General features: G+C 44.3%; 1 protein-coding gene across 3 annotated transcripts in view; it reads right to left on the bottom strand.

Annotated features, from left to right (window-relative positions):
• The window catches only part of Farp2 (FERM, ARH/RhoGEF and pleckstrin domain protein 2), a 108161-nt gene that overhangs the window by 89796 nt on the left and 6199 nt on the right, over positions 1-12166 (bottom strand). Inside the window, exons 2-3 of one of the 3 annotated variants that reach the window (XM_087566513.1) lie at positions 9425-9519; positions 2606-2816 (exon numbers count right to left, since the gene is read on the bottom strand). In XM_087566513.1, coding sequence (XP_087422639.1) covers positions 2606-2788 — 183 coding nt within the window. In that variant the 5' untranslated portion in view covers positions 2789-2816; positions 9425-9519. 3 annotated transcript variants of the gene reach the window in all.

The raw sequence follows: 12166 nt of genomic DNA, 5'->3' as shown, positions 1-12166 counted from the left end.
GAAACCACATTATGAGTCTTCTAAGACACTGCCTCTGAGAGGCACTTTGTAAGCTTTGCTGTGATATCACTTTTAGTATTTAATATTCGTAGACTCCACTGGATTCTGAGAATATTTGAGTGTGGGTGCTCTAGATCCCCACAGACACTTTGGCTGTATTTAATGCTGGGGGGACTCCCAAACGAAATGGGCGCTTGGCATTCCATGGCACTTTCCATGGCTCTTGCTGAGCTTAACTCAAGGTCCTAGGTTCTAGATCTCAACAGCCACCAAAGTGTCCCTGACCAAGTGGCTTCTGAGTTCATGGTCTCAAGCCCAAGAAGTGTATGGGCATTTGGACAAGAATACAAAATGTCAATTTATTAAGAAAAAAGAAGAAAGAACTCTGAAGAGAAGGAGTGGCTATAATGGAGGAATGATATTTTCTTTTTAGTCTCACTCTGTAGATCAGGCTGGTCTCCAACTTGTGGCACTTCTACCTCAGCCTCCTGAGAGCTGGGCACAGGTCACACTGCATGTCTACTGAAGTATTAAATAATTACTTAATATCATACTTGAGTTTGAGGCTAGCCTGGACTGTACATGCAGTGAGTTCTATGCCAACCTGGACTACAGAATACAACTATGACTCAAAACCAAATAAAAACCAGGCAGACAAACAGACAGCACCACAAGGGTCAATATAGTTTTCTCTTCTACAAACCTGCTTAACGTCTCTAGATGAAACTAGGATGGTTTAAAATCATCTAAATAAGCTTTTGTCCTTGTCCAGTGTCACCTCTCTTCAGGGTTTTTACAGCCAGAAGCAGCAGCACACTGGTTTCTGTTTTCGCAGCTCCTCATGCTCTTGCACTGTGGAGGCCTTTCTGCTTGTGCTGACTCAGGCCAGAGTCAGGGCTCACCCTCACTGACTCACTGTATCCTTGCACTCTGCCTCAGGAGCAATTTCCTAAATGCCACACCCACTATGATGGCTGGAAATGAAAGTTCAAAGAAGAATGTGGAGAAATCAGAACCCTTTAACACTGCTGATGGCAACAAAAAAGTAGTCCTACGGCTTTTGAAAGCAGACTGGTGAGTTCTCACATGACTAAACGTTAGGGATTTAGCAGATGATGATGTAATTTGGCTTCCTTGTCCATTGCCAAAGAACTTAAAACATATGCTCACACAAAATCTTTTACATAAATAGTCATAAGCAACATTATTTAGAGCCAAATGGTAGTATATACTGACAGAATATTTTTAGTTACAAATTATTCCTAGTTATATAGAGTTCAAGGCCAGTCTGGGTAACGAGATCCTGCTCCTAAACAAAAACGTTATTGTTAACCTAAACAAGTTCTGCACTAACAATGTAAATTCTCTCTCAATGGTAGAACTCACTGTGCACCTCACAATACCAGGCCTTTCTATACACCAGTTTTTGACATTACCCTCTCTACTGCACACTGCCTTCCAATGTATCCAGGTGTCACACTACCTCAGATGCCAGGCCCACTCTATCTATCCATCTAAGATCTTTGCTATACACTGATTCCCAGTGTAAGGCTTTATTGTATACTACCTTTCAGCCTGAGGCCCTCGCTGTACACTACATACTGATGTCACCTCTGACTGTGAAACACCTCATCCACATGCTTTTTTCCTAGTGCTTATTCAGTACTTGTACCAGCACCCTGATTAGAGAGGACCAGTTCTCTCCTCAGACAGGCATGCTGACACACCTTGAGACCACACGGCATCTTTTAAGGGGACACCAGACCTCTAGGTGGTAGAATGTAGAAGGTAAGAGTCAAAGCAGTCTAGTCACAGTCTGTATCTTTCAGTCATCCTCTTAAAACTAAGAATGGGGCTAAGTGATTGCTGTACACGCCTTTAATTCTGGCACTGCAGAGGCAGAGGCAGAGGCAGAGGCAGAGGCAGAGGCAGAGGCAGAGGCAGAGGCAGAGGCAGAGGCAGAGGCAGAGGCAGAGGCAGAGGCAGAGGCAGAGGCAGAGGCAGAGGCAGAGGCAGAGGCAGAGGCAGAGGCAGAGGCAGAGGCAGAGGCAGAGGCAGAGGCAGAGGCAGAGGCAGAGGCAGAGGCAGAGGCAGAGGCAGAGGCAGAGGCAGAGGCAGAGGCAGAGGCAGAGGCAGAGGCAGAGGCAGAGGCAGAGGCAGAGGCAGAGGCAGAGGCAGAGGCAGAGGCAGAGGCAGAGGCAGAGGCAGAGGCAGAGGCAGAGGCAGAGGCAGAGGCAGAGGCAGAGGCAGAGGCAGAGGCAGAGGCAGAGGCAGAGGCAGAGGCAGGAGGATCTCTTTTTGAGTCTGAGGCCAGCCTGATCTACAGAGCTAGATCCAGGACAGCCAGGGCTTCCTCAAACAGAGAAATCCTGTTTTGAAAATCCAAAAGACTGAAACATGAACAAACAGAATAGAAACAGTGGATCCTATCAGAATTTTAGTTGAAAGTTAACTTAGATTTACAATTTCCAAAGATTTTGCTGGATAGTCATCAAAGCAATTCTTGGTTACTTGAATAAATAAACAACACAACCTCTTAAAGAAATCTGGTACAGAATTATTTCACTGTAGGAGGAATTATACCTTAAAAAACCACACTGCTTACCTCAATGTCAAATATTTCCACAGTACTGTCCAGCAGCTTCACTCTGATGTGCATGTGCTTCTCCTGCATCTTGGGAGAGAGGGCCTGCTCTGGTTCCAGGGTACTCACTCCAATGGCAGTCTGGCCACCCAAGCGTGTCCCTGACGTTGGTAAAGTTCTGTATGTTCCTTCTATCTCCCCCATTCTTCATTAGTTGAAACTGAAGGAAACACTAAAACAAAAACACACTAGATAACTATATTATTTAGATATTAAGACAACTTTTAGATGGTTAAAAAATCATGGGGTTTTGGGGCTGGGGATTTAGCTCAGTGGTAGAGCACTTACCTAGGAAGCGCAAGGCCCTGTGTTCGGTCCCCAGCTCCGAAAAAAAGAACCAAAAAAAAAAAAAATCATGGGGTTCATAGGAACCCACAATATCATGGGTTTAATAAATTTCTGTGAGTCTTAAATTATAATAAAATAAGGAACATAAGTTTTTTTTTCTCCTATACATACTGTTGTAGCACAAGATGAATAAAACCCTAATATTTCCAAGGTGCTCTGAGCCAGGCACAGAGATTAACTCCCTTAGTCTATGAGAAACATGCAGGAGTGACATCATTACCACTTCTGCGGGAGAAGGAAGAAACCTATGGCTATCTCTTGTCCTAGTGCTACTCAATGCCCAGCACGTCTCCCTCTTTCAGCCCAGTCATGTGTGCTACCCATTTGGTCCAAGTGCTAGACAGTGTCCTTTCTAGTAAAGTAATAGGAGAGCATCAGCATGGGTCTGGCATCGTCAGCAATCTGAAGCATCCATGGACCTGTCTTTTACATTGGCTCAGTGTGGGAAGAGCGCTACTAGGAATGAACTAAAGTACAAGAAAACAGCCAGACCCGTCTTTACCAGCTTTGTGCTCCTTGCATTTTCTAGGGCAGGTCAATTTCCACAGGTCATTCAGGAGGAAATCTGTGGGATGGCACCAAATGACAGCCCAGAGAAGGACCTGGGGAATGCAGACGCCTGCTCCACACTATTCTCAAATCATGTCCCACCTCAAAAGCACCACTGTCTCTGTGTAGACCATTTAGCAGATGACTCTAAAGATCCTAGAGGGTCAGGGTAGTTTTCATCCTCCTTACTGCACTAAAGGAAAAGCCTGATGTAAAGCTGTTAACTCTAATAGGTAATTTCTTCACTGCTTTTAACGAAGACCAAGCTAAGAACCAACTAGAATCTCATAATGTCCCTGTACGAAGGGACTTACTACTTTGGAAATTTTCCTTAAGAACATTATTTATGTTAAAAAATCAAATGAAAGAAGATGAAGGGGGTAGGGTTGTGGCTCCATTATTACAGTGCAGGCCGGGCATGAACAAAGTCCTGAATACAATCTCAGCATCACATAGAGCAGGTGGGAGTACACACCTGATTGTAGCACTCAGGCAAAGAGCAGGAGGATGGGTCTAAGCTCAAGGTCACACCTGGCTACACAGAGTTCTAACCAGCTTGGTCTACATGGAGTCTTCTCTAAAACAACAACAAACACCAACAAAAACAACACTAAACAAGCCTGGTGGGAAAGGCAGGAGGCAGAGGCGCTGTGAGTTTGAGGCCAGCCTGGTTCTCACAATGAGAACTTGCTTTAAAAAAGAAACAAAATAAAACAAGAAAAATAGTTAACAGTAAAACACCATATAACAGAAGATTCAGGGCAAACACTACATAACAAAATAACAGTAAAACACTATGTAACAGAAGATACAGGGCAAAGTAGTGGAAGTGAGACATAGACACCAGGTGTCTAACCAACAAAAATGTAATCTGCAAAACAGACTCATGTCTTTTAAGTCACTTTGCAAATATCTTCTGCTAACCGCAGTAACCTTGGGCTGGGGCTTAGTGGTGGAACAGAGTTAAGTCCTCAGCACTCAATTCCCAGCCCATTCCCTCCTATGGCAACCATTGCTGAGGGTCCTTTCCGTCTTCATGCACATCTCATTATCAAGACAAACCACATAAAGGATCTTGTAGCCGTTGAATTACATTTGAAAAGTGTCTTCATGACTCACTGCCACCAACTCCTGCTTAAGCCCCATCCCACAACGGTCTTGGTGAGATGTACTTGGTACACCCAGTTGATTAAAGGTGGCTTAAATCTTTTGGCAAAGCGCAGCATGCGGGCCTGTGAGAAGGCTCAGCAAGTAAAGGCACTTTGCCCAGCCTGACGACCTGAGTTCCATCCCAGGACTCACAAAAGGTGGAAGGACAGAACCAACTCCAGAAAGCTGTTCTCTGACCTCCGTAAGTGTGCCATGGTGCATGTGCATCTACATATCAGCACAGAAAAAAGATACTAAAATAAAACAAAGTATAATGATTGAAGGAGCAAAATAATGAAGTGGCACATAATGGTACCAAGTTAATTTCCCATCTCAATTCCTGTATAAAGCCTGTTCAAAACAATGAATAAACCAGCTACTCACATGTGACGCTCAGTTAGCTGTGACCTACCATTCCTTGGAAGTTCTCCAGTCTGGATGCTCCTTGAGGGCAGGCTAGATTGCACTGTGTCTGCCAGCTAAGTAGTTACTTAGTATCTGTGGCATTATAGCATTTGCACTCTCATTGAGCAGTGCACTGTATACACTACAGTATGGAAGACTGAAGACTAGGACAACAGGCCAATACTTAAGAGATTTAGTTCCTACACCGTTAACACTAATATGAGTCTATGAATTGCTGCCTTAGGGCCTACTTGAAGGACATAGGTTAGTGTCTCTCTGCCTCTGCTGAGGTCAGCTACTTTACTCTACCATAATCTCCCTGCCATGATGTTCTGTTTCATTACAAATGGCCTAAAACCTGAAAGTGATACAAAATAAAGGCTTCTTCCCTGCAGTTGTTTTCTCAGGAAGTCTGTTATAGTGACAGGAAAACTGATTAGTTGAAGTTAGTTCTTCTGACACAAAGTGTGTATTTTATTCTGGTCATCACCACCAACCTCCCCTTAAAAGGCTACAACTTTAAAAATATGTAAAGTCAAATACATGTAGAGGCTATTTGTCTTTTTTATTTTTCTATATAGTTTTCACTTCTTTTTATATGATTTACACAGGGTATTGTTACATCCCTGGCTCATGGTTCAGTCCATCTCTAGTGTTGGGCAATGGGAACATGACATGGGCTCAGTATAGAGGGAAAGTTTTCTATTGTATTTTTATAAAATAGTTGCATCTAACCATGCAGTTCTAAGACAATGAGCAAGGACAACCACGGGGCCTAGAAGTACACACTAAGATGCAAAAAAATGTAAAAGAAGTTATTACTAGCTCCCTCAGTCAGATAAGAGTTCCTCTCACTTAAACAGGGCACACAGTAATTCATTTTATACTTACTACATTAAGCCACACAATGTGGTGGTGCACACATGGGATAGGCAGCATCTAGGAGGCTAAGGCAGGTGATCACAAGGCCAGCCAAGGCTATGTAGTAAGACTGTGCCTCTAACAAGTGCTCTCAATCACTAAGCTATCTCTCTGGCCCAGTCCCTATCTATGTTTTGCTTGCATGTAAATATGAGCATCATAAAGGGGCATAAAAGAGCAGCAGATCTCCTGGAACTTGAATGAGTTGTGAGCCACCATATGGGTATTGGGACCTGAATGGGGGTCTTTTCAAAAAATATTTATTTAACGTGTGTGTGCATGCACGTGCGTGTATGTCTATGGGAGTCTGGGGGTCAAAAGAAAGCACTGGATCCTGTGTGACTGAAGTTACAGATAGTTGTGAACCACCATGGGGGTGCTGGGAACCAAACCTGGGTCCTTTTGCAAGAGCAGCAAGCTTGCCTTCCTCTCTTCTCTCCTTCCTTTCTTTTTTAAATATATACTTGGTATATGAGTGTTTTCCTTGCATGTATGGCTATGGACCACATGCATGCCCAGTTCCTGAAGAGGTCAGAGGAGGGCACTGACTCCCTGAACTAAGTTATGGACAGCTGTGAGCTGCCATGTGGGTGCAAGCAATCAAACCAGGTCCTCTGCACACAGAAATGCTCTTAACCACTCTGTCTCAAAACAGAACAAATGGAGCTGGAGAGAGGGCTCAGTGGTTGTGAGTATTCGCTGATCTTGCAGAGTGCTGGGCTCAGTTCCTAGCACTCACATCAGGAAGCTTACAACCACCTGGAACTCTAGTTTCAGGGAACCAAACACCTTCTTTTAGCCTCCAAAGGCACCTGCGTAAGCATGTGACACATATATAAAACAAATCTTTAGAAAACCCTACAAAATTAAGCCATAAGTTCATGTTACATATGTATATTTACTTAATAGCTTAGCTCCCTCCCAGATGTAACTTTTCATTTAACATTAATAAGTTCATCACCATAAGAACAAGACACGGAACTTGAGAGCTAGCTATTTAAGCTCTCCTGAAACTGTGTGTCTCACTAGGGACACCTCTGCAATCTCACACACCTTCTGAACACTGACCTTTGTCTTTCTTTCATTTGACTCAAAGTAAGCCATTCACAGAGCAGTAGCCGAGATCCAGAGTCCTGAGACACACTTACTCACACTGGTTTGGATAAGGAATGACCTGGAGGCACTCTGCTGCAGTTCCAAAGACAAATCTGTTTGCTGCTCAACAACAGGAATGCGGCACGAACTACCCACTTAACAAGTGCTCAGCCTCAAGATGAGACAGACACTTAAAGTTAAGACTGTAAGGCTCGGTATGTTACTAGGTGTAGGAGAGATTAAAAGTAAAGAACTTGATAGGAAACCAAGAGACAATCCCGGTGTTGTGAACACTAGTCAGCCTTCATCTCTGATCTCTCAACTGCTTCAGAAGCAGCAGGCAGCTGGGCTCTCGCTGCAGAATCGCAGGCTGCTCACTCAGCACCGTTTGGTCTTACCTGACATGGGCAACAGTGGGGAGGGAATGCTTCGAATCCGCCTTAGGTAAGATATGACCCACCAGGACTGAACTTTATTTTGCTTTGTGTGCTTACACATAAAAATTAAGGCTAGGAGAAACACAGCAAGACCACAGCAGCTCTGGGAGCCTATGGTCAGCTTCTGCTCTATCTGGGTACCTGCTGGAACACCAACCCAGAAGTCCACAGAAAGGCAGTGAGAGAACCAGCAACCTATAGGGAACTCAAGCAATTTTCTTGTTTTTCTTTCCATGTGAATGGAATGCTTTGGAGTCTGCACTCCTAAAAATATCTCTGGTAGCTGGAAACAATTTCCACCATTTTGTGAATTTTGTACCATTCACTACAAGTCTGGTTCCTTTGGTTATGTTCCCATTTTAAAATAATAATTTTAAAAACCCTATGACATGTCCTTTCCTACAGCTGGAAATTTCAGCTTAAAAGTTGGCAAAGGCTTTGGGGATGGTGGTGATGTAACAGATATCAGCTAAGGGCTGCTGACAGTGGGGGGCACGTAGAGAATGGATGTGTATGGGGAAGCTGTGCTGACAGTGGGGGGATGTATAGAATGGGTATGTATGGGAAGGCTGTGCTGACAGTGGGATGTATAGAATGGGTGTGTGTGGGAATGCTCTGCTGACAGTGGGAGGATGTATAGAAGGTGTGTGTGTGGGAAATCTCTGCACTAAAACTGCTCTAAGAAAGTAAATAAATAAAAAGGGGGCTGTCAAGGAACATTTAACTCAGAAGCAACAGAGTCAGCGTCAAGCCTCCATCTGATTGTCAAGATTCTAGTTCTGTCTGAACAAAGGCAGTCTACTGTCCACAGTGAGAAGGAGACTAAAATGCTGTTGGGCAGTGAACATCTGCCATCCTTGAAACTCTCAGTCCATAGGGGAGAATTAAGAGGCAAACTTCTTTGCTGCCTAACCAAATAGGACAGAATATGATACTTTCATATTCATGAAATCTGTCCAACAGGTCTGAACTCTACTCAATGTTATGAACTTGAAAACATTTATGTTTGTGTATGAGTACATGTGTGGCTCAGCATCTGTGACACAGCATGTATGTGGAGGTCATAGGACAACTTGTGAGAACAGCTTCTCTCATTCTTCTATGTGAGTCCCATGGATGGAGCTCAAGTCAACAAGTGCCTTTATGGGCTCAGCCAAATCACTGGAATTAATTTTCATAGCTGATGATAATGAACTCCTACCCAGCCCCTCATCTATACTACTGCTGTGTTGCAAGAGGTGGATTCCTCATTCTATAAGTACAACTAGTTAAAAAAAAGTAACTAAGTAAGTTAATCAATACGTGGAAGCTGAAAAACAAAGTCAGGTTTTATATTACAGGGCAAGGTTCAAAGAACTTAGGAGAGACAGCCAGCTAAGCAGATGGGCAGGCGTGAACATCCACACCCCTCCTATACAGCTCCTCTCTAGACACAGTTGCACTGCCAGGGGGAAGCTGACGTGGCCTCAGCATCAGAGGAACCACGGCTGGAGTCATCCCCTGCACAAATACAGACACGTGAGCCTACCAGCAAACACTAGCACCTCAGAAATCTCAAGAATAGTTGTGCAGAACTTCTCATGCTGGTAGATTGGGACTTTTAAGAGGCCACAGAGGAGCTGGGGAGATGGCCCAGTTGGAAAGGTGCTTGCTGTTCAAGCATAAGGGCTTGAGTTCGGATCCCCAGGACCCACATACACTGGGTGTGCCTGTACCATCAGCGCCAGGACGGCTGATATGGGCAGAGCCTTGGAGTTTTCTGGCTTACCAGTTTTGCTTAATTTGTGAGCTCTAGGTTTAGTTTCTAAGTCATTTTTCTACTATGATTAAAAACAAAAACAAAAACCAAAAAGACACCATGCCCAAGGCAACTTACAAAACAATTTGGGGCTTACAGTTTCAGAGAGTTAGAATCCATGATGGCAGAACAAAGGCATTGGGACCGGGTCAGCCGAGAGCTTTTGTCTTGACCTGGATGCAGAAAGAGCAAGAAACACTGGGAATAGCAAGAGTCGTCTGAAATCTCAAATCTACCCCAAGTGGCACACCCCTTCCAAAATCCCACTATACCTCCTAAGAGTCCACTAACCAGGGACTAAGTATTCAAATACCTGGGCTTTGGGGCCATTCTCACTCAAACCACCACATTTAATAAGAGACACTATTTCGAAAAATAAAGTGGAAAGTGGAGACTCCTGAAGTAAACATATATCCACACACGTGCATGCGTGCCCATGGTATGCACACACACCATATCACCAAGAGCCAGAGTGAGGCAGACATCTGTTGGAATGCGGACAGCAGATCCCTGGAGGTAAATTTTAGAAGCATCACATAGGATCTAGTTCCAACTCTGCCACTGACCCAAAACTGCTGTAAGCAGCTCAACTGGAAAAGAAACTGAAAGTTGATATGCTTTCGAAGCCAACTAATTTATATAGTACTTATCAGTCCAAAATAAAATATAAAGCTCTGTGATCACAGTCCCTTTACCTGGGCATGTCCAACAGTAGCTACAGAAAAGAGACACTCAGCCACCCACCACAGAAAGCACAAGACACTTCCTTGGACATAACTGGTATTTATCAACCTTACAGCTTTACCTTCACTCCCTTGTTTAAGTATATGACATCAAATAGATTTATTAATTGCTTCACTTGGTGCTTTAGACAACTGCTAGATGTTTTAATTTTATGTAAAACAAAATTCTATAATCAAAACCCAAAAAAGCTCCTCTTTTTGTCATAGGCCCCATAAGCACTAGGCAAGTACTGGGTACTAGGTACCAGGTCAGGTTTGACCCTCACGTATACCAACAAGCCACCTGCATTCTGGGCTCCTTGTTCCTTCTAGGGGAGGAAGAACACACTGAAAACCCATGTTTCTAATCCTCTCTTCTGGTATCATCTGGAGAAAGATCCCTGCAGAATTCTAATCACCTGGGTGGGCGGCCTGAACAATTCAGCAAGTCTCACCATCTCAGTGTTAGCTGATTAGTTAATACTCTTAATTACATCTACAATGAGGCTTCACTATGTAACACAGTTCCAGGATGAACGCCACAGGAAGAATTAACAGCCACAGAGGCCACAATCTTGACATAGGCTTTTTATTGCTGCGTTAAAACACCATAACCAAAAAGCAGGTTGAGGAGAAAGGGCTTATTTGGCTTAAACTTCCATATTGCTGTTCATCATTGAAGGAAGTAAGAACAGGAAATCAAAACAGGGCAGGATCCCGGAGGCAGGAGCTGATGTAGAGGCCATGGAGAAGTGCTGCTTACTGGCTTGCTCAGTTTGTTTTCATATAGAACCCAGGACCACCAGCTCAGGGACAACACCATCCACAATGGGCTGGGCCCTCCCTCATCAATCATTAATGAAGAAAATGCCTTATGGCTGGATCTTATGGAAGCATTTCCTCAACTGAGATACCCTCCTTTCAAATAAATGTAGTTTGTGTGTGAAGTTGACATAAGACTAGCCAGTACACTGACATTAACAAAATTCTCAGGTCAGTTCAATATTTACATCACTTCAGTTTTAGTCTGTCTTTTTCGTGTGGGCATTTCCCTGGGGGTTCAGATCTGGGTGTCTCTGGAGTATATCCTAGACTTTTAGAACACTGTGCTGTTGGGAGTGTGGGTCTTATTTAAGTCCTGTGGAGCATTTGGTATTTCTGATAAGCAGACACAGGACTGGCTGGATTCGGGATGCCAGTCTGATCCAGTCTTCGGTGGAATACGATGTCAGTACAAACTGCATTTCAGAGGCCCTGATACTCTCCAGTAAAACCCTTCATGTGTCTGACCTAGCTGCAGAGGCCAGAAGAAAGCACTGGATGTCTAGGAACTGGAGTTGAAGATGGTTGTCAGCTGCTATGTGGGGTTTGGGAAGTGAACCCAGGTCCTCTGGAAGAGCAGACAGGTTTCTCTCATCTCTGTACTATCTCTCCAGCTCCTGGGCTCTCAGTTTTTGCCCCACACATGCTCAGGGTTGCACCTCTAACTCCATAAGCTTTCCCAGGCACCTTTCCCAAGCTTTCTGTGCTCTCTCTGCTGTACATCCTGTTCATAAGGATCCCTTTTCAGTCCTTTAGCTGGAAGTTTGGGGCTTTCGCAGCCTTGCTTGCCCAGGAACGTCTTACCTTGTACTTTGCCTGAGAAGAAAGCTACAGGAGGGAAGAGAGGGGGAAGCAACTGTTACAGGGATGGGTGAGGCAAAGAGGAGAAACACTGGACTTTCCCTCTCTCCTCTAGATCCCAAACCAGGAAGCATCTCTGTAGTTCTCCCACCTCCAGGTTCTGAACATCTGAACAGACCAGGGGAGTGGAGGGAAAGCAGGCAGCTCTCTGTTGATGGAGTGGCTTTTCAAACTCTGGCCTTCATCTCCACTGCCCAATGCCTTTTGCCTGCAGAGTCCTGCACAGCTGCCTCATTCACACATGCAGATGTTCCAGGCAATGAGTGGGAAGGCCAAGACGGAGTGTGCACCCTACAACGCCCAGAAACTAGGTTCCACCATCACACATTTTAAACCACGAACCAAAATGAACCCATCTTCCCTTAAAAACACTGGGGCTCTTACTGGGAGAGGGTAAAGCACTAATTTTCTTTTT

This window comes from Rattus norvegicus, chromosome 9 (genome assembly GCF_021556685.1).
Source record: "Rattus norvegicus strain SHRSP/BbbUtx chromosome 9, alternate assembly SHRSP_T2T, whole genome shotgun sequence".
Lineage (NCBI taxonomy): Eukaryota > Metazoa > Chordata > Mammalia > Rodentia > Muridae > Rattus > Rattus norvegicus.
Note: the sequence above shows the minus strand (reverse complement) of the source record. Positions and strands in the feature narration are given on the sequence as shown.